Source organism: Rhodotorula graminis, assembly GCF_001329695.1.
Source record: "Rhodotorula graminis WP1 unplaced genomic scaffold RHOBAscaffold_17, whole genome shotgun sequence".
NCBI lineage: Eukaryota > Fungi > Basidiomycota > Microbotryomycetes > Sporidiobolales > Sporidiobolaceae > Rhodotorula > Rhodotorula graminis.
Genome location: NW_017264944.1, coordinates 318,704 through 346,690, shown reverse-complemented (window position 1 = coordinate 346,690; position 27,987 = coordinate 318,704). Strand labels below are relative to the sequence as shown.

At 69.6% G+C, this 27,987-nt stretch overlaps 8 protein-coding genes across 8 annotated transcripts; 4 read left to right on the top strand and 4 right to left on the bottom strand.

Annotated features, from left to right (window-relative positions):
• Nucleotides 1-436: 436 nt before the first annotated feature.
• RHOBADRAFT_56212 (uncharacterized protein) lies at nucleotides 437-6,272 on the top strand (the record flags this gene model as incomplete). The annotated part of the gene is made up of 5 exons (XM_018418245.1): nucleotides 437-911; nucleotides 991-1,265; nucleotides 1,349-3,571; nucleotides 3,633-4,236; nucleotides 4,317-6,272. 5 exons carry the CDS (start codon nucleotides 437-439, stop codon nucleotides 6,245-6,247), a joined length of 5,508 nt encoding a protein of 1,835 aa, XP_018268135.1. The 3' UTR covers nucleotides 6,248-6,272.
• A 775-nt stretch (nucleotides 6,273-7,047) lies between these two features.
• RHOBADRAFT_56211 (uncharacterized protein) lies at nucleotides 7,048-8,468 on the top strand (the record flags this gene model as incomplete). Its single annotated transcript, XM_018418244.1, has 2 exons — nucleotides 7,048-7,945; nucleotides 8,005-8,468. 2 exons carry the CDS (start codon nucleotides 7,048-7,050, stop codon nucleotides 8,349-8,351), a joined length of 1,245 nt encoding a protein of 414 aa, XP_018268134.1. The 3' UTR covers nucleotides 8,352-8,468.
• Nucleotides 8,469-8,742: 274 nt separating this feature from the next.
• On the bottom strand, nucleotides 8,743-12,581 carry RHOBADRAFT_56210 (uncharacterized protein). Its single transcript, XM_018418243.1, has 7 exons — nucleotides 12,443-12,581; nucleotides 11,403-12,319; nucleotides 11,168-11,325; nucleotides 10,832-11,082; nucleotides 10,587-10,749; nucleotides 9,340-10,431; nucleotides 8,743-9,251 (listed from the first exon to the last, which is right to left on the bottom strand). Exons 2-7 carry the CDS (start codon nucleotides 12,317-12,319, stop codon nucleotides 8,929-8,931), a joined length of 2,904 nt encoding a protein of 967 aa, XP_018268133.1. The 5' UTR covers nucleotides 12,443-12,581; the 3' UTR covers nucleotides 8,743-8,928.
• Nucleotides 12,582-13,167: 586 nt separating this feature from the next.
• RHOBADRAFT_47266 (uncharacterized protein) lies at nucleotides 13,168-14,404 on the bottom strand (the record flags this gene model as incomplete). The annotated part of the gene is made up of 5 exons (XM_018414954.1): nucleotides 13,168-13,324; nucleotides 13,432-14,051; nucleotides 14,125-14,166; nucleotides 14,229-14,301; nucleotides 14,382-14,404. The coding sequence occupies 5 exons, from the start codon at nucleotides 14,402-14,404 to the stop codon at nucleotides 13,168-13,170; spliced, it is 915 nt and encodes a 304-aa protein (XP_018268132.1).
• Nucleotides 14,405-14,700: 296 nt separating this feature from the next.
• On the bottom strand, nucleotides 14,701-16,899 carry RHOBADRAFT_56209 (uncharacterized protein; the record flags this gene model as incomplete). Its single annotated transcript, XM_018418242.1, has 5 exons — nucleotides 14,701-15,032; nucleotides 15,099-15,190; nucleotides 15,253-16,051; nucleotides 16,123-16,329; nucleotides 16,400-16,899. 5 exons carry the CDS (start codon nucleotides 16,897-16,899, stop codon nucleotides 14,777-14,779), a joined length of 1,854 nt encoding a protein of 617 aa, XP_018268131.1. The 3' UTR covers nucleotides 14,701-14,776.
• Nucleotides 16,900-17,501: 602 nt separating this feature from the next.
• RHOBADRAFT_18617 (uncharacterized protein) lies at nucleotides 17,502-20,586 on the bottom strand (the record flags this gene model as incomplete). The annotated part of the gene is made up of 9 exons (XM_018412439.1): nucleotides 17,502-18,090; nucleotides 18,148-18,506; nucleotides 18,576-18,778; nucleotides 18,858-18,941; nucleotides 19,044-19,192; nucleotides 19,286-19,492; nucleotides 19,574-19,784; nucleotides 19,899-19,995; nucleotides 20,470-20,586. 9 exons carry the CDS (start codon nucleotides 20,584-20,586, stop codon nucleotides 17,502-17,504), a joined length of 2,016 nt encoding a protein of 671 aa, XP_018268130.1.
• Nucleotides 20,587-21,382: 796 nt separating this feature from the next.
• On the top strand, nucleotides 21,383-25,972 carry RHOBADRAFT_30410 (uncharacterized protein; the record flags this gene model as incomplete). The annotated part of the gene is made up of 8 exons (XM_018412908.1): nucleotides 21,383-21,496; nucleotides 21,571-21,817; nucleotides 21,900-22,288; nucleotides 22,421-23,118; nucleotides 23,207-24,440; nucleotides 24,579-24,884; nucleotides 24,979-25,345; nucleotides 25,445-25,972. 8 exons carry the CDS (start codon nucleotides 21,386-21,388, stop codon nucleotides 25,885-25,887), a joined length of 3,795 nt encoding a protein of 1,264 aa, XP_018268129.1. The 3' UTR covers nucleotides 25,888-25,972.
• Nucleotides 25,973-27,179: 1,207 nt separating this feature from the next.
• RHOBADRAFT_56206 (uncharacterized protein) lies at nucleotides 27,180-27,965 on the top strand (the record flags this gene model as incomplete). The annotated part of the gene is made up of 4 exons (XM_018418241.1): nucleotides 27,180-27,474; nucleotides 27,561-27,593; nucleotides 27,674-27,787; nucleotides 27,861-27,965. The coding sequence occupies 4 exons, from the start codon at nucleotides 27,180-27,182 to the stop codon at nucleotides 27,896-27,898; spliced, it is 480 nt and encodes a 159-aa protein (XP_018268128.1). The 3' UTR covers nucleotides 27,899-27,965.
• Nucleotides 27,966-27,987: the final 22 nt, after the last annotated feature.

The following is a 27,987-nucleotide window of genomic DNA, read 5'->3' as shown; positions in this document are numbered from 1 at the left end:
GACGAGCTGTGCTCGCCCCTCTCGTCCTCATCGACCTCATTGAACCCACACCTCGACACCCACTCCCTCGTGCCTCTGAGCCAGGTGCGTCCTATCTCTCCTTCTTGTGGCAGTATACTGGAGGCGGCAGCTTTCGAGCCAGGCCGAGCAGACGAGACTCGCTCCACCTCGAGCGCCTGGCGGCCATCAAGGCGACCTCGCGGCGGGCAGCTGCAGCACGGTACAGGGGCCAGCAGCTGTCGTTACGGCGCACGCAGAACGCCAAGCACCCTGGGAAGAGCCGGCGACTTTGTCGTGCCGCACTCGGTCGCACCGCCTCGTCCTCGTCGGCCAGCTCGAGGTGCACCGCAGCCTGGCGCGAGGGGCAACAGCAGCAGCGCCAGTCTCCCCGTCTAAGCAGTACTGACCAAGCTCTTGTCACATGCGCAGGCCCGTCATGTCGTTCCTCTCGCGCTTCGCATCGCGCAAGGGCAAGGACCGCTCGACCAAGCGCTCCCCCTCGGACCCGTCGTCGTCGTCCAGCGCCGCCCAAACCCGCCAGGACCTCCTCCCTCTCACCCTCCCGACCTCGTCCCTCCTCGCCGACGCCTCACGCGCCAACCCGCTCCTCCTGTCGCCCACCTCGCACGCCGGCACACGGTCACACACCGCCCTCGACGCCGACGACGACGACCTGCGCTCGCTCCGCAGCGTCGACACGACGCCCTGGGTCCACGTCGACGCCGCGACGGCCGCCGACTCGCCCGTCAAGCCGCGCCCTGGTGCGCCGTCGACGCCGCACCGCGAGCACCGCGAGCGGGTCGACCCGGCGCGCGAGAAGCGCGAGCGCGTCCGCCTCGAGCGCGCACGGCTCGGGCCCGCAGAGGTGACGCTCCTGCTCGACGAGTGCGGGGGCGTCATCCGCTCGCGAGGTGAGTCCCTCCCCTCCCTCCTTTTCCTCAAGCCGTCGGCGGCAGGACCTCGACTGACCTTCCCAAATCGCGCCCGCAGGCCTGACGACCCTCGGCCTGTTCCGCCCGTATCGCGCATCCGAGTCGCGCTCGGCCATCCGGGCCCTGTGCCTCGCCTTCCTCGACTACGTCGCCGAGTGCGCCGCGAGCGCTTCTCGAGGAGGCGGTCCGGGCGTCGACGGCAGCGGCGGCGGTGCGGGAGCGAGGGCAGACGACGCGCGAGGGACCGAGGCGAGTAAGGCGGTGCTGCTGCATGCGTTCAGGGAGGAGCTGCGGTACGCGGGCGTGCACGACGTCGTCGCCGTGCTCAAGTGGGTGCGTCCCGGACTGTCCTCCCTCGTCTCGCTCGCCGGTCCTCCAGCTGCGAGTCGATGCTTATGTGCTTTGCGGACACACAGGGTCTCCGCCACCTCGTCTACCCACCAGGCACCTCGTTCGCCGGTCGCGGCGTCCCGTCGCTCGACTTCTACACAACTTTCGTCGCCCGCACCACGCCCGTCTTGCCGCCACTCGCCTTCTCCGCCTTCCTCCTCCCCTCCCTCCCTCCTGCTTCCCAGTCCCTCCTCCTGTCTGCCCTCGGCCTCATCCAGGCCGTTGCCGCCCACGCCCAGGAGAATGCCATGCCCGCCCACCGCCTGTGCCGCCTCTTTGCCGCCTACCTCTTCGGCGTGCACCCTGCCGCCTCGACCGCCACACTTTCCTCATCGACCTCGACCTCGACCTCGTTCGACACGGCGCACGAGCAGTTCTGCCGCGCCGGCGACGCCCTCGAGGGCATGCTGCGCGCCTCGCTCGCCGAGCAGACGGACCTCCCGCCCCGGCTCGCCGAGCTCGTCGATGCGCCCGCAGCCGCCGGTCGCGAGCTCGAGTACGAGCGCACCGTGCGCGTCCTGCGCGTCGAGCTCGAGACGCGCGGCGAGTGGGACGCGGCGACGGCGGCGGCGGCGGGCGAGGGCCGTATCAACGACCAGGACACGGGGCGCGCAGCGGCCTTGCCGCGTGCGCCCGGGCAGGGCGGCAGCACGGCGGCGCGCAGGATGCCGCTCGACGTCCTGCGCGAGGCGCTCGCGCTCGAGAGCGTCGGCGGCGACGGCGACGGTGACGCGGCGGCGCAGGTGTGGGACGCGCTGCGGGCGTGCGCGAGTGCGCAGAACGGCGGGCCCGAGGCGCTCCTCGACGGCGAGGTCGTGCGCGTGCTCGACCTTGTCGGACTCGGCGCGGCGGGCGACGGCGGCGAGGTGCCGTTCGCGCTCCTCGGCGGCGGCGGTGCGGGCGGCGCCAGGGGCCGCACGATGAGCCACAATGCGGCCGACGCAGGCACAGGTGTCGGGCAGGGCGAGCTGGGCTCGCTCGCCGGGCGCCTGGCGAGCCGCAGCACGGGCAACCTCCTCGCGCCGTCCAAGCCAGCGAGCTGGGACGTCTTTGCCTCGAGCGGGTTCGCCCCGACGCCGGCCGACGACCTCGGCCTCCTGAGCGAGGCGCAGCTCCTGCACCGCGCCGAGGCGCTCGCGGCGGCGCAGCGGCGCGCCCGCCCCAAGCCCGTCTCGCGCCTCGTCGGCGTCAGCCTGTCCTCGGTCGACGAGGCGTTCGCCGACCTGTGGCTCGACTCGCTCGACGAGACGCGCTCGACGCAGAGCCCGTGCGCCGCGTGGCCGTCGATGGTCCTTGCGCCCCTCGAGCGCGACGTCGCGGCGCAGCTCGGCGACGAGGCGGCCCGTGCGTTGGTGCGGCACCTCCTCGTCGTCGAGGTCCTCCTCCCGCTCGAGCAGCGCCGCCCGTCCCTCGCTCCGCCACCGACCCTCGCACCGCCTCCCTTTGCGCGCGCGGGCTCGTCCGTCGCCCCGTCGTCGCGCGACAAGGACGGCGCAGGTGGCGGTTTTCCCGGCGCCAGGTGGCGTCGCCGCGCGAGCGCCATCTTCAGCCACTCGGCCGTCAACCTCGGCGAGCCTCCTGTCGTCGCCAACGGCGGGCCGAGCGGGTCGAACGGCGCCAGGTCCGTCTCGTCGCCGCCGCCGTCGACCTCGCCTACTTCGCCGCGCCGCACCCGCATGTCGTTTGGCCGCCCTGCCCCTCCCTTCTCGTCCTCCTCCTCGCGCACCCAGCCCGCGCCCGCCGTCCCTCCTATCCCCTCGCTCCCGTCGAGCCCGTCGAGCGGCACGATCGGCGGCCACTTGGAGCGAGGAGGCGGGCCGGGCACGTTCGTGCGCTCGATCTCGCAGGGCTTCGCGAGCGCGCGCAGGAAGACGTCGCGCCAGAGCATGTACGGCGGCAGTGCGCCTGCGCCGCCGCTCGAGGCGCCGCTCGAGGACCAGGAGGCGGCCGCGGCGGTCCCGGTCCCGTCGTCGCCGCAGCGGTGGGAGAGCGGCGTTCTGCCGCAGGTCGAGGCGGGTGGAGCAGGCGGTGACGGCGAGGTGCGAGGGTACGACGTCGCGACGCCCGAGGGCAGCCCGGTCCTGCCGCGCTCCAGCTCGGGCGCCCTGCTCGCGCCGCAGTCGCTCGACGGCTACGGCGGCGGCGCCGCGAGGGAGGGTGCGCCGCCGCTCGGCCAGGTCGCAGTACCGTCGCCGGTCATGGAGGAGCAGGAGCTGTTCGAGGGCCAGCCGGCCGACATGCAGCGCTCGGTCCGTCCCTCTTCCTCCTTCACCATCTTCTGCCGTCAACTGACGCATCCCGCCACTGCAGGCTTCCGTCGATCCTCTCTCGGGCTCGCCCAGCTACCTCGAATCGGAACCACTTGCTCCCCAACACGGTGCGGCATTCGACAACCTCGCCTCGCTCGAGCCCGTCCTCTCCGCCGAGCCGCCGCTTGCCGCAGTTGGGCCGCCGCCGCTCCAGCCTGGCGCAGCGCCCGTGGACGCCATCGACCAGGTCGACCAGGTCGCTCTCGCGCACGGCGAGGCGAGCGAGCCGCAGCTCGTGCCCGTCGTCGAGCAGGGCCAGGACGTCGTGCCGCCGCCGCAGGTCCCCGAGACGGCCGACCTGCCCGCTCTCGCCGCCGCCGAGGACCCCGACGCTCCTCCTTTTGCCTCGACCTCCATCGAGACGGCCGTCCCTGCCGGCGAGATGACGGCAACGGCGCCGGGCTCGCACACGCCGACCGACCACCCCGCCAAGTCGCTCGTCGTCGACCAGCCCGAGACGATCACGGCCGAGACGCCTACCTCGCCGCTCGTCACGCTGTCGCCACCGCCTATGGAGCAGTCGAACGAGATGCACGGAGCGAGCGAGCACCAGGACGAGCTTTTCAAGACGGACGAGGACGGTCCTCAGCACGAGGTTCAGCAAGGTGCGCCTCGTCTTTCGCCGTCTTCTCTCGACTCTCCCGACGGTGTCGACCGGTTCTCTGACTGCTCATGCCTCGCACAGACCCGCCTGTCAGCGCCGTCGTCGGTCTCGGCCTCGTCGACGCTCCTGCACCTCCTGCCCAAGACGACGCCATCGCCCCAGCGACCCCGTCTAAGGACGCGCCGCCGTCGCCTTCCGCCCACGACCCTCACATGCCGAGCTCGACCGCCATGGCGCAAACCCTCTCGGCAGCCTCGGCTCGCTCCGGCGACTCGCGCTCGTCCCTCGCCGCGCCCAAGTCGCCGACCCCTTCGACGGGTTCGACGAGCTCGACCAGTTCGCGCAAGTTCCTCGCGTCCGTCGGCGGGTTCCTCAGGCGCAAGAAGAGCACCGTGTCGAAGGAGCAGGCCAAGCGCGACAAGGCCGAGGCGGCAGCTCGCGAGGAGCGCGAGGCCAAGGAGCTGCGCAAGCTCCGCGAGGAGGAGCTCTACCGCGAGATCAAGGAGCGCAAAACGCCGACGCCCGTGTCGAACGTCAAGGCGCGTGTGCGCGAGATCGAGGAGGAGGAGCAGCAGGCGGTCGGCTCGGGCAGCGTCGTCAGCCCAACGAGCCCAACGAGCCCGAGCCGCCCGGCGAGCCCCAAGACGCCGTCTCGGAGCCGGACGGCGAGCGGCGGCCCTCGTCCGGCGACGCCGACACGCAGCCTCGCCCGCCCGGGCTCGATGATGAGCCTGCGCTCGGCGGCGGCGAGCCGGGCCGCTGTGCCCGACCTGCCGTTGCCGCCCATCCCTGCGCTGGCGACCAACGGGACGGGCGCCGAGGCGCCACACGCTGGGCCTGCCGTCCCGCTCGTCGCCCCGAGCGCCGAGTCGACGTCACTCGGCGCAGCAGCAGCCGGCCTGCCGTCGCTCGTCGCCGCCGATGCAGCACTAGCCGACGACGACATCACGGGCCCAGTTATGCCTGCCGTCGTCGACACACCGGCGCAAGAGTCGCAGCACCTCCACGTCAAGGTGCCGACCGCGCTCGAGGACCTTCCCTCTCCCCTTCCCTCGCCGACCCCGCGTTCCGCCTCGACCGACGTGCCCCCTCTCCTCGCCCACGACGACGATCTCACGGCTCCTCTCGCCGACGTCGCTCCTCCCGTCTTTGCGCTCGCGACGGCGTCCGAGCCGGTCTCGGTCGCCGACGTCGAGACGCTCCTTTCCGACCCCGGCGAGGCCCGAGCGGCCATCCTCCCGTCGATCGACGTCTCGTCGCCCACCCCAGCGCCGCAGAAGCCTGAGCATCTGCACGTCAAGGTGCCCTCGGCGCTCGAGGACCTCCTCCCGCCTGCGCCGTCGCCGACGCCGGGAGCGAACGGGCACGAGTCGGGCGCAGCGGCCGTCCTCGTCGACGAGGACGTCACCGAGACGATCCCTGACGTCCGTTCGCCCGTCTCTACGTCTGTGGACACGGCGGGTGAGGGCGAGGAGCCTGTATCGGCGGCGCGGGCGGGCGAAGATGCCCTCGCGCCCGTCGAGGACGCTCAAGCGCAGGACGAGGACCTCGCATCGACGAGCGAGGTCGCGTCTCGCAGCGACGACGATGCGCATGTCGAGTTCATGGGAGGACACGCCCAGCGGGCGAGCGACGAGACGGTTGTCGCCGCGAGCGACCCAATCCGCCTCGGCGAGCCCGCGCAGCACGTCGTCGTCTCGCCCTCCCTCGAGCCTCCTTCCACCCCGGTCAAGCCCTCCTCCTCCTCCCCGTCCAGCTTCACGCCGACTGCGCACGCCACCCCCGTCGCTCCCGCCACAGACGACGTCTTCTCGGCCCCGCCTCCCGCCTCGACCGCCGCCGACGCGACGCCGACCAAGCCGACCGCACCTCTGCCGCACCCTCTTCTGCGCACCTCGACGTCGCAGTACTCAATGTCGACGACGCGCAGCTTCCAGACGGCCGACTCGTCGGCGCAATCGTCGGCCACCGAGGGCGAATGGGAACCGGCGGCGTCGCGCGAGGCCTTCTGAGGCACCTCTTCTCAGCCGCCCGCCCCCCCCTCCCCATCCACACTCGTGCCCTCGTCTCGCACATCATCCCCTACTTCGTCTCGATACCCCTTTACCCTAGTCTCGACACTACTGCCTTCGTCCTCGTCTTTCGCCCTTGCAACTCGAGCAACTCTCGCTTAATTTGCAACTCTGTGCTTCGGCAGGAGAGCTTGACGACGCGCGAGAGCTCGTTGCACGATCAAGAGTCGCGAGAGAACGATTCCCTGCTCTCGGTAGACGGGCGCTCGCCTCCTCAGCTCCTCCTCCTTGAACCTCGCCTCTCGACGGCAACCGCTTCGCCCGACACCGGCAGCTGCGTGAGTCGTCCGTCTCACTTTCTCGAGGGTTTCCCGTCCTTCTGTCCGTCGACGAGGGCCGTCTTAGACTGCGGGCTCGTCGTATCCCGCTTCGTCGGCGTGGAGGGACGCAGCCCGTCGCAGAGGGGTGGGAAAGGTCTGCCCGGTGGCCGTGCAGCTCTCATGGAGCTATATGCGCGGCTTCAGGGGTACAGCGTGCCTCAGGACGGCGACGAGCGGCTCTCTGTCCTCATCGGCGGCGAGTGCGAGAGACTCGCTTTCTCAGCTCTGTGCTTGCGCGTGCGCTTTCTGCGGCCGTTCGGGCATTCTAACAAGTACACCCGTCAGCCTGTATGGGCCCGACACGTCTAACCGGCTCACTGACGCCTCTTCGTCTCCCGCCCTCCCGATTCCCCGCGCAGACCTCGGCAACTCGTCGAAACGAGCGCATCTTTGCTCCAACTGGCACCGCGACAGCATCGAATGTCGTCTCGTCGCTCGTCTCGCAACCTAGCCGCAAGCGCTCAGCTCGTTCCGCCTGCGCGGGCCGACTCGTCGAGCTCCGCCGGCACGCACGGCCGCCGCAGCAGATCCTGCGACTCGGACGCGTCCGCCAGCACCGCCCTCACGCCCGTTCCCGAGAGCGAGCTCAAGCAGGCGACGCCGCACGTGGGCGACGAGCAGACTGCCCCGTCGCAGGACATCGTCGACGCCGACAAGGTCGAGAGCGACGCGTCGTCGTCGCCACGCCGCAGCGCCCGCCACTCGGGCGGTACCAGGCCCAACTACGCGCTCGTGCACGACGGCGACTTTGACGGTACCCGGTCGAGAAAGCGGCAGAGCAGCGCCGTCTCGGACCGCGCCATCTCGCCCGTCGCGACGAGGTCGAAGCGCCGCCGTGCGTCCGAGCGCTCGTCTGAGGTCGAGGTCGACGATGCCGCCTCAGCCACGCCCGAGATCGAGTCGTCGAGGCGCTCGCCGACCGGCGACGAGCGCGAGGGCGCGTCGCTCAAACCTGTCGAGCAAGCCACGACCACGGCCGACTTGTCGCCGCTCACGTCGCCGCCCGACACGTCCTTCGACTCCAACACGCGCCTTCCTGCGCCCATCTCGAGCAACATGCTGTCGGGCCCGACGTCGGCAGACGAGGTCCGCTCGACGGCCGTGACGGCGTCGATGTCGGTCGGCAAGATTGAGGACGAGCTCGTGGTCCGCTCCGACGACTCGATGCGCTCTCACTCGGGCCTCAAGCACGGCGACATCGCGACCGACCAGGCCGTCGCTCGCAGCAGCAGGCGGCTCGCCGGCGTTGCTCACGCCGCCCCGAGGAGAAAGCGCCAGACGCCGCTCTCGTCGCCGCCGCCCAAAGCTTGGTTCGAGGGTGCGTGGCTGCCTCTCTGCCTCCTTCAGATCGTTGTCCTGACTCTATACCTCACGCAGTCATTGTCCAAGGCGATGCCTATGCCGCCGTCACCGCCGTCGCGCCCGTCGATCCTGGCGACGGCTCACCCTTCTTGCCCCTCGTTCCGCTCGCCATTGTCCGCCACGACGACTCGTCGGTCCGCCACACCTTCACGACCTACCGCTTCCCGCTCTTCGTCTCGAGCGACGAGCCGGCCAGCATCCAGGACGTCATCGTCCGGCTCAAGGGCAGCAGGAAGAAGGTGCGGGGTCCGAGCGCCGAGGAGATCGAGGGTGAGAGGGTGTCTGGGCGCGCCGAGGGCAGCGATGCAGGGCACTGGGTCGCAGTGTTGAGGAGCGGCGAGTACAGGTGGATAGCGCCGTGAACGCCCTCGTCGGTCAGTCGAGTCGCCCGTTGCCCTTTCTTCTCTCTTCCGGCCTCTCTCCGCCGGCCGCTTTCCCTCTCTTCGTGCCGCGTGTTTGCAATTCCTTGCAGTTCTGTCGCACGACTGTCAAGACCGAGAGTGCGACCATCTAGAGAGGGCGTCGAGCGCAGCGAAGAACGACTCTTTCTCGTCGCGCACGGCCTCGCGCCGTCCGAGCGGCCCTCGAGCAAGCAGCACGCAGCAAGGCGGTCACGCTCTGCAGGAGAGACCGCTTCGGACGACCCTCAGCGGCTGTACTCTCGACGTGCGACAACGGCGAGAGCTCACGCTCGACAGCTCGCACCGCTCGGACCCCGACCGATGATTTCTCTCGATGCGAGCACGCACGACGAGGGAGTAGGAGACGGCACTGCTATTGCACTCGAGGGTGACTAATGTTCAAAGCGGGGCTCTGTACAAAGGTGAGAGGGGAAGAGGCGGGGAGGAGGAAAGGGGAGACACAGGCGAGGGGGAGGAGGAGGAGGAAGTGAGGGCGACGACGGCTCCGAGGCCGCTCATCCGAAGACAGTAGACACGCTCAGAGCTCGTTGTGGACGTAGCTCGACGCGCTCTTGCTGACCTCGGAGAGCTTGCTCGAAAGCGACCGGCTCGCGCTCGACGCCGCCGACTCGGCCGAACGGCTCACCGAGCTCGCCGACGACGCGGCGTGCTTCTTGTCGACGCCGGCACTGGTCGCGCTCGCGTACGCCGACGAGCTAATGCTCGACGCGCCCTGCTTGGCCGACGCCGAAACCGACCTGGCCTGCGACGAGAGCGACTTGGACGCCGACGAGGCCGACGAGACGGCGCCCGTGATGTAGGCGTGGTACGCCGACGACGCCGACGAGGCGAGGGACGAGGCTGCACGACAGGCAGAGGGGCAAGGAGGGGAGAGAAAGTCAGTGCGAGGTCGACTTGAGAAGGTCAGGAAAAGGAGGCTCGAGCGCACCCGACTTGTCGGCAACGCTACCGGCCGACGACGCGCTCTTCGAAATGACGCTCGGGTCGTACCCCGCCGCCTTCATCTGGCTCGAGACGCTCTTGCTCGCGAGGCTCGACGCCGACGACGCCGACTTGCTCAGCTGGCTGACGCCGCTCGACAGCGACGCGCTCAGGACGCTGCTCGCGCTCGACGCGCTGCGGCTCGCCTCGTTGGTGAACGACGTGTACGACGAACCGGCGCGGTCGTTGGCCGACGTCGCCGAGGCGTACGCCTGCGCGCCGACCGAGTTGGCCGACTTGCTGATCTGCGACGGCTCGAGGCCCTGCTTGTGGAGCTCGCTCGAGATCGACTTGCTCGCGACCGACGACGCCGACGCAGCCGACTTGCTGGCCTCGACGTAGGCCGACGACAGGGACGCGGCCGCCGAGGCCGAGAACGACGACGCGCTGCGAGCGGCGTGCGACGACGCGCTGTACAGGCTCGCCGACGCGACCGACGCGGCCGACGACGCCGACGACGCCGCACGGTCACCGGCCGACGACGCGCTCGCGTAGATGGCGGTCGGCGCGGCGCTGGCCGACGACGCGGCCTTGACGGCCTCGGCCGAGGCGACCGACGACGCCGAGCTCGCCGAGTTGAGCGCGAGCGAGTAGACGCTCGACGCGCTCGAGAGGCCGGCCTCCCACACGCTGCGCGCCGAGGCCGACGCCTCGAGGACGCCGCTCGAGACGGACGACGCGACCGAGGCGGCGCTCGCACTGCCGGCGCTCGCGAGCGAGCTCGCGCTACGCGACGCCTGCGAGACGTAGCCGTCGGCGCCCTTCGAGACGGACGACGCGCTGCGCGAGGCCTGCGAGGCGTAGCCCTGCGCGCCCTTGGACGCCTGCGAGGCGTAGCCCTGGGCGCCCGACGACGCCGTGCCGTACAGGCTCTCGGCCTGCTGCTCGCCGTACTTGGCCTTGAGGCGCGCCTCCTCGGCGGCACCGCCAGCGACGCCGACAGCACCGCCGACGATGTTCTTGAGAAGGTCGGCGGCCGAGCCGAGCGAGCCCTTGACCTGGTCGTAGATCGAGCCGACGCCGGTCTGGGTCGAAACGTCTGCGGGAGGGGGAAAGGGTGGACGAGGAGGCAAGCGTCAGTAGCTGTTTGACTGAGACGAGGGCTCGGCGGCAAGAAGAGGACGCAGAGGCGAGAGAGGGCAGGAGAAGGGAGGGAAAGGGGAAAGGGGAGGGTGGAAGAGGGAGGGGACGCACAGTTCTCGTGCATGCGCTGCAGGAGCTCCTGGCGGTTGGTGCGCATCGGGACGGCGACGCCGGCGTCGCGCAGCCACGAGCGGATGCGGGCGTCGCTCCACGAGACGTACTCGGTCGTCTTGCTCGCCGAGTTGGTGTAGTGCTTGCGGAACTCGGCCTCGATCTGCGGGACGGCGGGGAACTTGAGGTCAGGAACGACACGCTCGAGCGAGGGGCCGGAGGGGGGAGAGAGAGAGAGGACGCACCTCGTCCTTCTTCTTCTGGGCGTCGCTCTTGATGACGCCGTGCTTGATGAGCCAGCCACGCATGCTGTGCTCGTCAAAGCTCGACGCCATGGCGTCCTTGGTCTTGCCGTAGTTGTCCTTGGCGAGCTGCTCGAGCTGGTGGCGGCGCAGGCTCGAGCCGTCGGTCGCGCCGACGAGCTTCTCCTTGACGGCCCACGCGCGAAGCTCGGCGTCCGACCACGTCTCCCACAGGTACGACGTCGCGTCGTGGTCTGTGCGAGGTAGGGGGGAGCGGGGCGCAGAGGTCAGGGACGAGGTTCGGGAGGGACGAGGTCGAACGAGAGGAGGAGGACGTACAGTACTCCTTGACGAGGTCGATCAAGTCCTTGCGCTCGGCCTTGGGCGCGTACGGGATCTTGCGCGTGTCGAGGTAATGCTTGAGCATCGAGTCGTCCCACGCCGAATAGCCGCGGTCGCGCAACTTGTAGTAGTTGTCGGCGATGAGGGCGCGAGCGCTGCTTGGGGTGCGCAGCAAGGTCAGTCACGGCGACGCACGACGGGGAGAGAGGGAGGAAGGGGAGGGAGGACGCACTCGGCGGCGGTGGTCGTCTCGGTCGGCTTGACGAGGCCGCGGCTCTCGAGCCAGCGGCGGATGGCCGAGTCGGACCAGAACTCGTACGTCGTGTCGGCGGCGCCGTAGTAGCTGCGGCTGACGAGATCGAGCAACTCGTCGCGCGTGTTGGCCGTCTTGGACTTGACGACACCGTGCTTCTCGAGCCAGTTGCGCAGGTACGAGTCGGACCACGTGTCGTAGACGTGGCTCGCGGCCTCGTTGTACGGGTGCTTGATGACCTCGAGGAGCTCGTTGCGGGTCTTCTTGGCCTCGGGCTCGACGAGGTTCTTGGACACGGCCCACGAGTGCAGGTCGCTGTCGGTCCACGACGAGTAGGCGTAGTCGCGCGCGTCGTCGAGGAGGCCCGCGGCGTAGTCGTACGCCTGGGCCGGGGCGCCGACGGCGGCGTAGTAGGCGGCCGACGCGTTGTCGGTGACGGCGTGCGCGGCGTCTGACGCGGCGTCGGTCGTGCGGGCCCACGCCGAGTCGGCGGTGCGGCTCGCCTCGAGGCCGTGCTGGCGGGCGAGGACGACGAGCTCCTCGCGCTTGGACGCGGGCGAGATGATGCCCTTGTCGAGGAGGAACTTGCGCAGCTGCGAGTCGGAGAACGTGTCGTAGGCCGCCGCCTGGGCGTTGTCGAACACGACCTGGGCGCCGCGCTTGACCTGGCCGTGGGCGGCGTCGGCCTTGACGGCCGTCTCGTCCCAGTGGCGCTTGGCGAGCTCGCGCAACTGGTCCGTGTTGAGGTTGCCCGGGTTGGGGACGTGGTGCTCCTGCAGGTAGCGCTTGAGGCTGCTCTGGTTCCAGTCGGCCCACTGGGGCGGCGCCGAGTCGGCGAGGACCTCGAGCGTGCCCGAGGCGATGAGGATGGCGGCGCAGAGGGGTGTGATCCTCATCTGCGGGTGCGGCGAGTGCGGCGGCGAGAGGGGACGAGGTCGAGATGACGCGAGGGGCGGGGAGGTGCAAGTGCGTCAGGGCGGGATCCTGCCGGGCAGGGTGCAGGCGAGAGCGGGACGCACAGTGAAGACGGGGGGTGGACGCTTCGACGGGGTGAAGGGTCTTGAGGAGAGCAGAGAGGCGAGGTCGACTTGCGAGCAGCGAGCGACCGAGGTGATGACGGCACACTTGAGGAGGGTGGATCGAACCTGGGCGCGCGGGGAGCTGACTGCGGATGGACGAACGACCGCTCAGGTAGCTCAGTGGTCGGTTCTCGACTGCTGCAACAGCTCGGGGGACTCGCAGCGCACCTTGGGCACCTGTGACGAGCGGGACGAGGCGGTGCGACGACGACTCGCGAGAGCATCGACATCGACGGCCAAGTGGGGGCACGAAACTGCCTCCCCTGAGGCTATTCGAGTTCGCCGGTCAAAGCGGCCGGTACGACGATCTGCGTTTGCGCTCGTAACTAGCGACGCTCATGCTTTGCGCTTTGCGCTTTGCGATTGGCGCGTGCAGAGCGGGTCGAGCTGCTTCTGCGCTCTCTCACCCACGAGTGCTTCGAATGTGCGCAGATGAGTCGAGCGAGAGCGAGAGCCGCCCTTGCGGAAAAGAGGCTCGAGCGTTCGTCGCGCTCGTCGGCTCCTGCGCGTTGCTCTGTCTCTCGGTGTGCACGACGCCCAGATACGCTCACAGGTGCCACAGACACGCTGCAGTGCAAGCCCTCGTGACGTTCCTCTGACTCGCTCGCGCCGCCATCTACAAGATCGCCCTCGACGAACAGCCGTCGCTCGCCGCCCACACACGCTCAGTCGCCGCCCTGCGCCGCCTCGTAGCCGTCCCGCTCCTCGATCACGTCGACGTAGGCGCACGCGAGCGCCGCCCAGAAGCTCGGCTCGAGGCCCGACGAGTCGACGAGAGAGGGCGAGAGCGAGAGGGTGCCGCGCAGGCGAGGGTGGAAGAACCTGTGGCGGGGCAGGAAGGTCAGTCAGGGCTTTGTGTCACGATGGCGACAGTCGAGAAGGAGGAAGAGAGAGAGAGAGAGACTCGCCCGCTCGGCACCTCCTCGAACGCCATGACCGGCTCGGCGGCGAGCGCGTCCTCCTCCGACCCGCCGCCGGCCGCCACTCGCACGCAGCAGAACCGCCTCGGCGGCTCGACGACCCAGTTCTTGAGCTTGCCGAACAGCGACGAGCGGCTCTGCTCGCTCGTGTGGAACCCGGGCGGGAACGACGGCCGCAGGCGGTAGGTCGCGCTCGCGGCGAGCGACGGGCCGGCCGCCTTGACTGGCGACGACATCGATGATCGAGAGCGGCGGTGCGCGGTAGGCGAGCTGGAAGGGTTGTTGAGGGGCGTGGCCGAGGAAGCGGCTGAAGCGGCGGATGCGGTCGAGAGGGAGGGGGCCATGGCGGACGAGGCAGGCGCATCGTGCAGGTCGGTCGCCATGTCGAGCCGGACAGAAGGCGATCGAGGTCTCGTTGCCGCACTTGACGCCGACGCGGCCGAGCCCGCCTGGCCGTGCACGCGGAACTCGAGCTCGAGAGCGTCCGAACCGGCGCCTCGCCTGGTCTTGACCGGCGCGAGCTCGATGTACGGGTCGTCGCCGTCGGGAGACGAGGACGCTCGTTGCAGGATGAGGTACCAGCCGCGCGTCGGACGGCGGATGCGCCAACGAGGCTGGTGGAGCGAGTCCTGCGGGCGGGCGAGGACGGTCAGCGAGAGGAGAACAGGAGGGGAAGGAGGTGGCGGGCGAGCGTGGGCGTACAAAGACAGTCGACACAATCTCGTCGTCGTCGAGCTCGCGAGTCTGCAGGAAAATGCGCTCGTCAGTGAGCACGACCTTGACGGAGGAGGGGGAGCCGAGCGCACCTTGGTCCACAGAACGCGCCCGGTGCCGTGCTCCTTGACAGTGACGGCTTGCTGTCCATCGAGAGGCTCGTTCCTGCAAGTCAAGCCACGCGTCAGACGGCTGCGCTGTGTGTGGGACGGGCGGACAGATGAGAGTCGAGAGGGTGGACTCACTCCTCGAGATCGTAGCATCGCATGGTGGTAGCGGGACGTGGGCGGTATGTGGAGCTATCTGGCGACGCTGGTGGTGCTTGCGTCGCTGTTCGAGGCTGTGGGAGCGAGGTGCGGCGGGGTCGAGGTCGAGGTGGGGCGAAGGCGGCGAGCTGCCGCGTGGTGCTGGGCCGTGCGCGTGCGGTGCGTGCGGGTGGTGCGTCTCCTGGACAGGCAGCTTCACTCCGGCCGTGGAGACAGCTCGTGCAGGAGAGGCGCTGCAAAGGCGCAAGCACCTCCTCTCGATTCCTCGGACGGACACTTCTCTCGCACTGGCTCAAGTCGTGAGAGTCTCTCCTGGCCATTGCGGTCGCGAGATAGAGAGCGCTACACAGTGCGCGACCAGCGCGCTCGCCCGCTCACCAGTACGACGCCGCCTTGGCCGCCCGCTTCTTCTCGGCCTTGGCCGCCAGCTGCACCTCGAGGTCGGTCGGGCGCGACAGCCAGTTGGCGAGCCGCTCGGGGCTCTTGATGAGCATGACGGCCTCGACGAGCTCGCTGCGCCACTTGACCCAGCTCTGCGGCGGCGGCGACTTGTACCGCCCGAGCAGGATGTCGTCGAGCTGCGTCGGCTGGATCGCCAGGATCGAGCCGTCGTCTGGCGCGACCCATCGGCTGCGTGTGGGAGCGCGCGCGAGTCGGCGAGGGACGAGGACAGGAGAGGCGAGAGAGTGGACGCACTGGTCGCCGCCCGAGGGAATGCTCTTGACGAGGTACGCCGACTTGACGCGCTTGCCCTGCGTCTCTGGAGGCGCCGTCGCCGGGTCGAGTACCTGGAGGACGAGCAGGATCAGTACGAGGGCCCCTTCGAGCTGAAGAGAGAGGTGGGACGTACAACGGCCGGGAACCACGAGTAGTTGGGGAACTTGACCATGACGCAGCTCTGGACGGCGAACCGGTTGCGGTTGGCCTCCTCCTCGCGCGCGCGACTCTTCTGCCGCTCCCGCTCGGCCTTGGCCTTGCGCTCGACCTGCTCCTCGTAGTCGCTCGCGAGCTCGTCCACCTCGTCCTCGTCGTCGTCGACACCCTCGAGCGTGTCGCCTCGCCGCTTCTTGGCCGCACCGCCGAGCCCGACCGAGCTGCGCCGCTTGGCCCGCCGGCCTTTGCCGGCCCCAGAGCTCGCCGCGTCGTCCCACTCGTCGTCGTCCGACTCGTGCTCGGCCGTGAGCTTGAGCGGCGCACGACGTCGCCTCGTCGGCCGCTCGGCAGCGCCGCCTGCTACGGGTGCGGGCGTCGACGACGTGGAGCGCGGTTTGCGCGCCTTGGCGGGCTTCTCGAAGGCGGTGCCGGGAGCGGCGGGTGGCGCAAAGCCGGCCGAGGGCGGGCCGGACGGGAGCGGCGCAGGAGGAGGGGGAGGTGCGGTTGTCGAGGAGGACGAGGTCGTGGCGGACGGCTCGACGGCCTCGGCGACGACGGGCGTAGCGGGAAGCTCCGGCGAGCGTGTCGACGGCGCTGCCGACAGCGGCGAGTCCGAGAGCAACTCACTCCCGGCGACCTCGGCGGCCGTCCTCGAGCGGCCGACGCTGCTCTCGAGGACGTGCTGCGACGGCGTGACGACGTCGGGAGTCGCGGACACGGCGTACGATGGCGGTACTGGCTCAGTCGACGGCGAGGCGGACGGCGCGGACGAGAGCCTGCGGGGCAGCCATGCGTGCGAGGCAGTTCTCGCCACGAGGAAGGACGGAAACGAAAGAGCCCGACTCACCTCGCCTCCTTCTTGGCCTTGAGCTTCTTGGCCTTCTCGGCGAGCGAGCCGGGAGCTGGTGGTGGCGCAAAGCTGAACGACGAGCTTGACGCGGCGGGCGCCGGCGAGGTCGAGTTGGCGAGGGACGGCGCTGCGGGTGGGCGAGGCTCGGCGACAGGAGGAGCGGCTGCGACATGCGCGCTCTGTGGCGTAGTCGTCGTAAAGGTGCTGCACGAAGGAGAGCCGGGTCAGCACCCTTTCACGGGAGGAGACGAGGACGAGCGGACGGGCGACGCACCTGCTTGCGCCGTTCGTCGACAGCGACAAGACCCGCTTGACAGCACGGACCCATGCCAGCAGCTCGACCATGCCCGTCCACTCGCCCGCCTCGTGCCCGCCCTGGGCGGCGCCCAACGCGGCCTTCTCGTGCTCGACGACGTTGCGCGCGAGTTTGGCGGCGCCTAGGCGATGGAGGGCGAGGACGACGTGATGTGCACACTTCTTGGCGATGTGGTCCGGGCTGCGCGCGCCGAAGATGTACTCGGGCGAGGCGAACGAGTCGCGCAGCGAGAGGCGGAGGTCGGTCCAGGTCGTGGCTCGGGCGAGGGCGTCTGCGGCGTGCAGGGCGGGCGGCGGGCCTTGTGGGACGAGTGCGGCGAGCTGGCTGATCAGGCTCGCGAGCAGGGCCATGTAGTGGGCGACGACGGGCTCATCAGGCGGCGAGTTGAGGGAGGGCTTCTGGCCCTCGAGGACGGTCGTGGGTGCGGCCGGCGTGGCAGCTGTGCTCGGCGAGTGCATGTTGGCGTGCTCGGGTGCGGTCGGCAGCGACCTCGAGAGGACGGTGTTGCGTGAGCGGCAGAGGATGCGTCGGGTGGGGAGCGGCTCGTCGCTTTCCTCGTCGCAGCATCGAGGGAGCTTCCTGCTCGCGCAGCTCACACGAAAGACATGCCCCTGGCCGACGAAACAGTGCACTCTGACAAAAGCTACCGCCCGAGGCCGTCCTTGTCGTCGTGGCCGAGCATCGACCCTCTCCTCGCTCCGCCCGCGCCCGCCTGCCCAAACGGCAGCACGGGCGTCCTGTCCGACCCATTGCTCCCGCTCGAGCCCGTCGAGCCCGAGCCCTGCGACCCATGCTGCGCGCCCGCTCCTCCCGCTCCTCCAGCGCCGCTCCCACTGCTCCTCGTGCGCGGCAGCGTGCGCGAGTCGACGCTCGAGACGGCGGCTGCTGCTGCGGCCGACGCGCCGGGCGATGCTGGTGCGCTCGAGGCCGAGTAGGGCGCCGAGAGGTTGAGGGTCGGGGTCGACGACGATGACGGGCCCGTCGACGACGACAATGCGGGCGCGACGAGGGCGCTCATGATGTCCTGCGAGAGGGACGAGCGAGAGGATCAGGTCGAGGCTCATGACGAGGCAGAGGGAAGAGAGAGAGAGAGAGGGAGAAGAGGACGCACGCCGAAAGAAGGGTTCCGGCCCATGCCGTACGGGCTCCTCGCGCTGTCGTCCTCGTCGTCGCCGTCAAACCCGCCGTGCGACTGCGCCGCACCTCGCCTGCCCGCCGCCGAGGCGCGCATCTTCTGCCGCGCGGCGTGCGTCCGGTTCGCCGTCGTGTTGCTGAACACGGGCAGGAGGTACTGCTCGTCGAGCGCCGACCACACCTGGCCGAGCCCGCCCGCCGCCGCCGCCGCTGCGCTCCCGAGGTCCCCTGCGACGCCCGACCCGCCGCCGCCGGCGCTCGGGAGCACGTCCGGGTCCGACTCGTCGTCGGACGAGGGCGACAGGTCGGACGCGCGCGGCTGCTCGCGCGACGACAAGGGCCGTGCGCCGAGACGCGACGACGGACGCTGCTGCTGCTGCTGCTGGGCGTAGTGCGGGTCCTTGTACGGCGACTCGAGCTCGTACGAGGGGCGCACGGTCGACGACGGCGCAAATTGCTGCGACGCAAAGTGGTGCGACGTGGCCGGGCCGCCGGCACCGCCGCCGAGCGGGAAGCTGCGGCGCTTGGACGAGCGGCGGCCCTCGAGGTCGCCGTTGTCGACGACCTGGTACGGCCCACCGCCGGCCTGCTCGTCGTCCGACTCGTCGTCGTCGTCCTCGATGACGCCCGTCTTGATCCCGAGGATCTCGACCATGCGGCCGATCGTGCCGCCAAACGCGACGACGGTAAAGACGACGGTCGCGAGGACGGTCGTGCGCAGGGCGGCGGCGTGCTCGCCCTTCATGCCGGCCGCGAGCGCGACGCCGACGGCGCCTCGGAGCCCGGCCCAGAAGAGCATCATGCGGTACGAGTGCGGGAGTTCCTCGCCGCGCGAGCTGCCGGGGAGGCGAGCGTTGCGCGCCCGGAAGACGATGTTGATGAGCTTGGCGATCGGGAACACGGCGCAGTACCGCGCGAGGCAGGCGGCGATCTGGGAGCGGGGCACAGGGTCAGGCCGACGCTCGCTCGTCGAGGACGCACAACGAGAGAGGGGACGTACGCAGGTGACGATGATGAACATGGGCTTGTACACGAGCTGGCTCTGGGTGAACAGGCTCAGGCCGAGGTAGATGAAGATGAAGTTCTCGCTGAGCGACGACAGCGACCCAAAAACGTAGCGCGTCGTGCGCTGTGTCCGGTGCGACATGTTGTGGTACGCATAGTGCTTGAGCGTGATGCCGCAGAACAGGAGCGAGACGATGCCTGTTGTCGAGGAGCAAGAGAGGTCAGGGTCGGGTTTTCGAAGGTGGACGAGCGCCAGGAGGAGAGGAAAGGGACGTACCGCTCATGGTCAACGCGTTCGAGAAGAAGTAGCTCGTGTAGGCGATGAGGAGCACGAGGCACGCCTCGATCTCGGTGTACCGTCCTGCAGATGCGCGCGAGAGTGGGTCAGTGAGCCAGTCCTTCGCGCGTACCTCGGGGCTGGTCACGGACCGGCCACGAGGACCGAGAAGGACAGACGACGCACCGAGCTCCGAGTGCTTGAGCATGAGGCTGCACGCGAGGCCAAAGACGACGCCGAGCGCCATCGAGATGCAGAAGGTGAGGAGGAAGATGCCGACGCCGTGGAAGAACGACGAGAGGTAGATCTGTTCGCCGTGGAACTGCGACAGGGTCCTGTGCGGCGCAGAGGCGAGGCGTGCTCGTCAGTCTGGTAGGCTCTGTGCAGGGGAGAAGGACGACGAGAGAAGGAAGGGGAGGAGGACGCACTCGAACATGACGATTGCGACGGCGTCGTTGAGGATCGACTCGCCAAAGATGACGCTGTACAGCTTTGGGTCGACGTGGAGCGCGTTGAAGATGGCGAGGATCGTGACCGGGTCGGTGGCCGACAGGGTCGAGCCGAACAGGAGGCACTCGACGATGGTGAGCGACAGGCTCTCGAGGCCGAGGAGCGAGTACAGGTAGACGATGACGCTGCGAGTGGGCAAGTCGAGGGCGAGGAACAGAGTCAGTGAGCGCACTTTCGTGAGAGGGCGGCGAGAGAGGGGGACGCACCCGAGCGCGACGGCCGAGATGAAGGTGCCGGCAAAGGCAAACGAGAGGATGACGGCAAAGTTGCGGAAAAAGTTGTCCTGCTTGAGCTGGTAGCCGCTGTTGAGGATGATGGGCGGCAGGAGGACGTTGAGGAGGATGGTCGGCTTGAACGCGATCATGTCGCGCACGACGTGGCCCGGAGCGATGCGCACAATGGCTCCGACGAGCATGCCTGTGTCGGGGGCAAAGAGGAGTGTCAGCTACAGTCCTGGGCCGTCGAGTTGGCACCGCGAGGCGTCGTTGGCCGGGAGGGAGAGGGAACAGGGGGGTGGAGAAGGGGACGCACCGCTGAACATGGCGATGATGGTCTCATGGATGCTGCGGATCCGCCTGACCTTGAGGTAGTACGAGACCCAGAACGACAGGATGAGGAGGAGGAGGACCTGTGAGGGCGAGGGCGAGGGATGTGGGGGGAGGACGAGGCGCAAGAGTCAGTGTGCGTGTTCGAGGTGCGCGCGTCGGGCAGAGCTGCTGGTTATGCCGTCCCGAGTGCTCGTGGTCGAGTAGGGGCGGTCGGGCGGCGAGGTGCGGGGTGCGGCGGAGCTGCGAGATGCGGGTGATCGGGAGGTGAGAGGGGGCGATGGCGCGACTGGGGCTTGTCGGGGTGGTGCCGCTCGTGCGAAGCGGCGACGAGGGGTGCTCGGGTTGCTGTGTTTGTGGCTGGTCGGGCGCAGAGGGTGCGGGCGAGGCGAGATAGCTGTCGACGAGGGGGGCACGTCCGACGAGGTGCAGGTGGGCGACGGCGGCACGGTGCGGGTCGCGAGGTCGGGCGTAGTGGTGTGGTACGAGGTGGCGCGGGGTGGACCGGGTGGATCGGTGCAGGAGGGGACGAGGGAGGTGAGGGAGCGGGGCCATACGAGGAGGAGAGCGCGCGACGACCACAGCTCCTCGACCTCTGGATCGAGTTCGAGGTCGTCTGGCGAGGGTGTCGGGAGGCCAGATGGCACCGGAATGGCGCCGTTGGGCGCGTTCATGGCCGTGGACACGGGGGAGCGGATTCGGGGGAGAGACGGCGACGAGGCGAAGGCAAGCTCTCGCTCTTCGCATCTCGCTCAGCCCAGCTCCAAAGGCGTTGCCAGGACTGCCCGACCGACGACCTAGCAGCACTCGAGCTCGCTACTCTCCCGACCGCCGCCCCACAGCGCATGCCCAAGCGCCCTCGCTCGCCTTCTCCCTCGTCCTCGTCTCGCCTTCCTCGCCCTCCAGCTTCCTCGTCCCGCACCCACCACATGCCAGGCCAGCAAGGCTCAGGCGCAGGCGGTGGTCGCTTCCGCGGCCCGAAACGCCCTCGCGGCAACGGCGGTGGAGGAGGTGGTGGTCGCGGCCCTCGTGCGCCCGCCGTCCCTCCCCCGCCCGCACCGGGCCCCGTCCACGACCACGCCTACGTCCTCCAGGCCTACGCCCAGCTCGGCGGTCGCGGTCAGCCCAACAACAAGTCCGTCCCCTCTCGCCTCCCTTTCGACCTCGTCGACCGACCGCTCACCTCCTCCCTTCCTCCTCTCACTCACAGGTTCGTCGAGAACCCCAAGGGCGTCCTCGCCAACTACACAAAGGCCCTCGGCGTCGACGGCAAGTACGACAGCCGCCGCGTCACCGTCGACGGCCACGACCTGTTCCGGTGCGCCCCGCTCTTCTCTCCCTCCATTCGTCGTTCCTCGCCTGACTCTCTCCCTCTCCGCCCTCAGCGTCACCGTCGTCGCCGACCCGGATCCTCCTCCTCCTGCCGCCCGTGGCGGCATGTACAACTCGGCCTCGGGCCCGGCCATGCCGCCCATGATCGAGCCCATCGTCGGCACCGGCGACGCCTCGAGCGTCAAGGAGGCCGAGAAGCTCGCCGCCATCCACGCCTGCCTTCAGCTCAGCGCTCGCGGCCTCTTCACCAACGTGCGTCTTGCGCTCACTTCCTCCTCGGACCCAGAGCGCGCGCCTGACCCCCTCCCCTTGGCCTCGTCTCGCAGTCGAACCTCCCGACCCGCACCCGCGGCCAGTTCACGCCGCTCCACGCCGCGTCCCAGACGGCGACCCCGACCTACTCGGCCGGCCCGTCGGCCTTCTTTGACGGCCCCGCCGCCGCCCCGAGCTCGTACCCGCAGCAGGCCCAGGCCATGCAGCCCATCGCCGACAAGAACGACGGCCGCACCGTCGCCCTGTCCAACGGCCAGCGCATCGGCCTCGAGGAGGCTCGCGCCTTCATGGACTACTACTGTGCGTCGTCGTCCCCACCGTCCTCGTCGTCGTCGTCCTCCCTCGCCCGCCTCACTGACACTCCTCCCTCGCCCTCTCGCAGGCTCGCGGTACAACTTTGGGCGCCCCGACCTCCAGACGGCGTCGGTCGCCGGCTTTGGCCGCAACCGCGGCGCCGGCTCGTGGCGCGTCACGCTCCGGGTCGGCGGCGCCCAGATCGGCGTCGGCGAGGCGCGCGCCAAGAAGGACGCGCAGAACCGCGCCTACCTCGACACGGCGGCCTACCTCGAGTCGTGCGACGCGTCGCTGTGGGCCGACTGGTCGGCCCGCAAGGAGATGCGCAAGATGGAAAAGACGGGGCAGGCGCCCCACGTCGTGTTCGAGGTGACGCCCGACGTCGAGGAAGAGCTGCGCGAGGCCGTGTGGGAGAGCCGCGAGGGCGAGCTGTACCACCGCGCGCGCGACATGGTCGAGCGCGAGCACCAAAAAGCCGTCCAGGCCAAGGAGCGCGCCGTCATGGCCGCCCGCGGCCTCCTCGACGACCCGTCGTCGGCCTCGAGCTCGTTGGCCGCCGGTCGCGGCGGCGCCGGCGCACTCGGCGGCGTCGACCCGGCCGTCGCACAGCGCCGCGCCGAGCTGCGCGCGACGTACCTCGAGCAAAAGTCGCAGGCGCTCGCGGCGCGCCTCCAGGCGTACAAGGCCGACACGGCGCCGGGCATCGTCAAGCTGCGCGAGCAGCGCGCGAGCCTCCCCGTGTCGAGCAACGCGACGAGCGTCCTCGCCAAGATCGCCACGTCGCCCGTCGTCGTCGTCCTCGCCGCGACCGGCTCGGGCAAGACGACCCAGCTCCCGCAGCTCATCCTCGACGACGCCACCATGGCCGGCGAGGGCGCCAAGTGCAACATCGTGTGCACCCAGCCTCGCCGCATCGCCGCCATCTCGGTCGCCGAGCGCGTCGCCAAGGAGCGCGGCGAGCAGATCGGCGACTCGGTCGGGTACCAGGTCCGGTTCGAGGCCAAGCCGCCGCGCAAGGACGGCTCGATCCTGTTCTGCACCACCGGCCTGTTCCTCCGCCGCATGCAGGCCGACCTCGACCGCTCGTCGGGCGGCAACACCGACACGGCCACCTCGGCGGCCGGCGCCAACGGCGCCGCGGGCGCGCAAAAGCCCGAGGGCGAGGCGTTCCTCGACGGCGTGACGCACGTCTGCGTCGACGAGGTCCACGAGCGCGACGTCGACACGGACCTGCTCCTGTTCGTCCTGCGCCGCCTCCTCCACGAGCGCCGCAAGCAGGGCAAGGCCGAGATCAAGGTCGTCCTCATGTGCGTCCCTGCGCCCCTCTCTCTCTCTTTCTCTCTCGTGTCGTTGCGCGTTACTGACCTCGCCTACCCCGTCGTCGCGCTCGTGCAGGTCCGCCACGATCGACCCTCGCCTGTTCACCGGCTACTTTGCCGACCCGCAGTCGGGCCGCATCGCGCCCGTCGTCGAGGTGCCCGGTCGGTCGTTCCCGGTCGAGAAGCGGTGGCTCGACGAGACGATCCAGGAGCTGCAGGCGCTCCGGCTCCCGTCCAACCGCGGCGGGTGGGTCTTCCAGGACAAGTCGGTCGTGCCGTACCTCCAGCGCGAGCTCGTTCCCGCCATCCCGATGGACCCTCGCACCGGGCGCCCCGTCGGCGAGATCGACGACCTCGAGATGCCGTACCCGCTCCTGGCCCTCATCATCGCCCACGTCATGTCGCGCTCGGACGAGGGCCACGTCCTCGTCTTCCTCCCCGGGTGGGACGAGATCCAGGCCGTGCGCAACATCCTCCTCGACCGCAACCGGTACCCGCTCCTCGACTGCAACTTTGCCGGCCGCGACACCGAGATCCACGTCCTGCACTCGACCATCCCGATCGCCGAGCAGCAGGCCGTGTTCGAGCCGCCCGCCGAGGGCATCCGCCGCATCGTCCTGTCGACCAACATTGCCGAGACGTCGGTCACGATCCCGGACGTCGTCTACGTCGTCGACTCGGCCAAGTGCAAGGAGAAGCGGTACGACCCGGAGCGCCGCCTGTCGCAGCTCGTCAGCGCGTGGACGGGCACGAGCAACGTCCTGCAGCGCGCCGGTCGCGCCGGCCGTCACCGCCCGGGCGAGTACTACGGCATCGTGTCCAAGGCGCGGTTCGCCGCCATGGACATCCACCAGACGGTCGAGATGCTCCGCACGGACCTCGCGTCGACGGCCATGCACGTCACGGGCCTGCAGCTGCCGGGCCTCACCGTCTTCGACGTCCTGTCGTCGACGATCCAGCCGCCCGAGCCGCAGCGCGTCACGGCCGCCCTCGAGACGCTCCTCCACGTCGGCGCCATCGACCGCGACGAGAAGTTGACGAGCCTCGGCCGCGTCCTCCTCCAGCTCCCCGTCGAGGCCGCCATCGGCAAGCTGTGCCTCCTCGGCAGCTTCTTCCGGTGCCTCGACCAGACCCTCACCCTCGCCGCCATCCTCACCAACCGCGACCCGTTCCTGAGCCCGCCGCTCATGAAGCAGGAGGCCGACCGCATCAAGAACTCGTGGGCGCCCCAGGACTTCCGCGGCGACCCGTTCGCCATCCTGACGGCCTACAACGCGTGGTGGGAGCTTCAGGGCGCGGGCAACTACGTCGTGCGTCCCTCTCTCTCTCTCTCGCTCCTCCCCCTTCCCTCTCTCCTTGCGCCCGCCCTCTCTCCCTCTTCCTCCTCCTCTCGTCCCGCCTACTCTACAGGTCGCACTCACTAACGCCTCCTTGTCGATGCGCCGCAGGCCGCCAACAACTTTGCGCGCGAGAACTTCCTGTCCAAGCCGACGCTCCTCCTCATCAACAAGATCAAGGACCACCTCCTGTCGTCGCTCGACCGCGCCGGCGTCCTCCAGATCAGCGCCGGCGGTGCCGCACAGCCTGCGCCGTTCAGCCGAGGCCGGTTCGGCCGGGGCCCGATCGTCATCCCGGCGCAGCTCAACGAGAACGGCAACTCGCTCCCGCTCCTGAGCGCCCTCATCGCGACGGCCGTCGCGCCCAACTTTGCGATCCGCATCAGCGAGAAGGCGCTCCGCACGAGCCAGGACAAGGTGCGCCCGCCTCTCTCTGTCTCTCGTCGCCTCAGCTCGTCGAGAAGAATCTCCCTGACCTCGTTCCTTCCCTTCTCTGCCTCGCCCTCTGCAGTCGTGCGCGATCCACCCGTCGTCGGTCAACTCGCGCAAGAACGAAAAGGCGGCCGACGTCGCCATCACGTCGTCCAAGCAGCTGTACGCGTACGGCGAGAAGAGCAAGACGGGCGCCATGGGCGGCAAGGGCGAGGGCCAGACGTTCCTGCGCTCGACGACCAAGCTCGACCCGCTCGGGTACATGCTCTTTGGCGCGTACGGCCTGCGCGTCACCGAGGACGGCCTCGAGTGCGACGGGTGGCTGCCCATCGTCGCGCCGCGCTCGAGCGGCGTCCAGGCCCTCGACGACGTCGAGCGCCTCAAGGAGGTCCTCGACCTGTCGCTCCTGCGCGTGTTCGAGGGTCTCGGCGTCGCCATCAACCGCGGTCGCGGCGGCGGGCGCCAGCAGCAGCAGCAGCAGCAGCGCGCGCAGCAGGCGGCTCAGCAGGCGGCCGCTGCGGCGCAGCAGGCGCGGCAGGAGCAAGGGCGCGGTCGCCAGTTCGACAACGACGACGAGGACGAGGCCGAGGCCGACGAGGAGGCCGTCGACCCGGTGCGCGACCCGACCCTGTCGGCGCAGGAGGTCAAGGACCTCGACCGCCTCACGTCCAACGTCGTCCACCTCCTCATGTCGTACAACCGGTCGCTCGGCCCGGCGAGTTCGCGCACGAGCTCGCGTCCGCAGACGCCCCAGGCCATGCTGCCCATGCACGGCGGCGGCGCGTCGCCCGCGTTCGCGCACGGCGGGCCCGGCTCAGCGGTCGCCGCAGCGAGGGGCGGCACGCCGTACTCGTCGCGGCCGCCGAGCGCACTCGGCGGTGGCTTCGGCGGCGCGCAGGGTGGGTACGGCGGCGGAGCGCAGCAGGGAGCCGGCGGCGGGTTCGGCATGGGCGGCGGAGCGAGTGCGGGCGGCAGCTGGAGGCGGTAGCGGCCTCTCTCTTTCTCTCTCTCTCTCGTCTCCCTCTCCCTCTAGACACACCGTCCCGCAGTGCAACACGCATTTTCAGCTTGTCGACGGCATCGCTCTTGCTCGAGCGAGACGGTCGGGCATTCGGCGAGGAGAAGCGGTGCGTGCGGCGTCGAGTTGGTCGGTCCGCGGACTCTCCGCGAGATGCGGTGCAGCCGCCTGGCCCTGGTTCCGAGTCGAGGACTCGACGCAGTTGCAGAGCTGGTGCGGCGTCGACTGTTGCGCTTGTCCAAGGAGCAGCGAGCGACGAGACGAGGGCGAGCGCGAGCGGGCGAGGGGCGGCTCGTCTCTTGTCCTCCTTCCTCTCGCACCCTCTCGCCCGCTTCGGCTCTGGCCCAGTCCTCGAGCCCAGCAGCGGCACAGCTTGCCCTCGCAGCAGCGCATCCGCCACCCCGCACGTCCCTGCGCGCGCTCGTCAACTCGGCCCTCACCCTCTTCGCCGGCACCTCGCTCGTCGTCCTCGCCCTGTGCCTCCCTCGCAACCTCATGGCGGGCAACAAGAAGAAGAAGGCCGCCAAGGCGTCCAAGCCCGTCACGCCCCAGGCCGACTCGGACGACGACATGCCCGCTCTCGAACCCGCCGACTCGGCCAAGAAGGCGACTGTCACCACCTCGACGCCGCCGCCCCAGGTCGTGCCGCACAAGAAGCCGTCGGCGACAACTGCGACCAAGGGCAAGAGCAAGAGCGACGACGAGTGGGACGACAAGGACTCGGACGAGGACATGCCCGCCCTCACCGACGAGGCCGGCGCCGCCCGCCGCAAGGTCGTCGTCCGTCCCGTCACGTTCGCCAAGGGCACGACCAAGAGCAAGCTGTTCGACTTTGAGCCGTTCGAGAACGACGGCGTCGAGGCGGCGTACAAGCACCTCGCGCTCGACCCCAAGCTCTCGGACTCGGCGCTCGAGAGCGAGGCGACCAAGATCATGTCGTCCGAGGTGCGCCCAAGCTCTCTCTCTACTCGAACTTCTCCGACGGCCCGAGACTGACCTCCTCGTGTACGGCGTGCCCCTCGCAGACATCGGCGCAGCGCGGCCACAAGGACACGTCGTCTCGCCTCGGCGCCCTCCTCACGATTCTCTGCTCGCGCACCGACCTCAAGACGGTCCCCGAGGCGCCGTCGACGTCGCACTCGCTCGCGCGCTCGCTCCGCCTCCTGTACCTGTCCGAGGCGTAGCTCCACCTCACCAACCTGCACCTTCCGCTCCCCGCCGACGCCGTCGTCCCGTCCGACGTCGACCTGCGCACCGACGCCATGGCGTACGACTTCCTCGCCGACGAGCGCAAGGCGCACGACCGTACGCGCGAGCGCCTCAAGCAGGCCCAGCTCGGGCTCGACAAGGCGACGTCGTCGGGCACGGCGGCGCGCACCAAGGCCGACAAGTGCGAGGCCGAGGCCAAGAGCCTGCGCGGCGAGGTCAGCCGGCTCAAGAGCGAGGGCGACATCCTCAAGGACCAGGCGCGCGAGGGCTTCAGGGCCAAGGACGAGGTGCTGCGCGAGGTGGACCGGCTCAAGGAGGACGTCGAGCGGTACAAGCGCGAGGCTCAAGGTGCGTCGACGTGGCCTCCTCTGTCATCGGCGACGTCCTCAGCACGGACTGACTGTCTCGCCGTGCTGCGAGGTGCTGCATCGCAGATGCGCGCGACGCCCTCGCTCGCGCCCCTCCTCGTGCGTCTCTCTCCCTCTTTCCCTTCCCTCTCTCTCGATGTTGCACGCCTGACTCGCTCTCGCCTCCCCTCCTTGTGCAGCCGCAGCTCCCGGGTCGGACAAGAAGGACTTTGTCGTGCAGCGCCTCTCGAAGCAGGTCGTCGAGCTCACCAAGCAGCTCAGGGCCAAGAACGACGAGAACCGAGCGTCGCCGCGTTTCTCTCGATCGCCTCTCTGTCCTCCTCAACAAGGAGCACGAGCTGATTCTCGTTCAGTTACGGCACGCAGTCAAGCTCGTGCTCGAGCTCGCGACTCGGGGAGGATGAGGGAAGAGTGCAGCGTCGGCGAGGGGACGAATTGCAGCAGTGCAACCGCATGTACAGCTTGAGCCTCTCCAGAGAGTCCTCGACGAGAG

Coding starts and splice junctions, on each gene's coding strand:
- RHOBADRAFT_56210 (XM_018418243.1), bottom strand. CDS start 12,319: ATGAGGATCACACCCCTCTGCGCCGCCATCCTCATCGCCTCGGGCACG. Junction 10,750..10,831: donor CCCAGAAGAAGAAGGACGAG/GTGCGTCCTCTC, acceptor GCCGTCCCGCAG/ATCGAGGCCGAGTTCCGCAA. Junction 9,252..9,339: donor TAGCGTTGCCGACAAGTCGG/GTGCGCTCGAGC, acceptor CCTGTCGTGCAG/CCTCGTCCCTCGCCTCGTCG.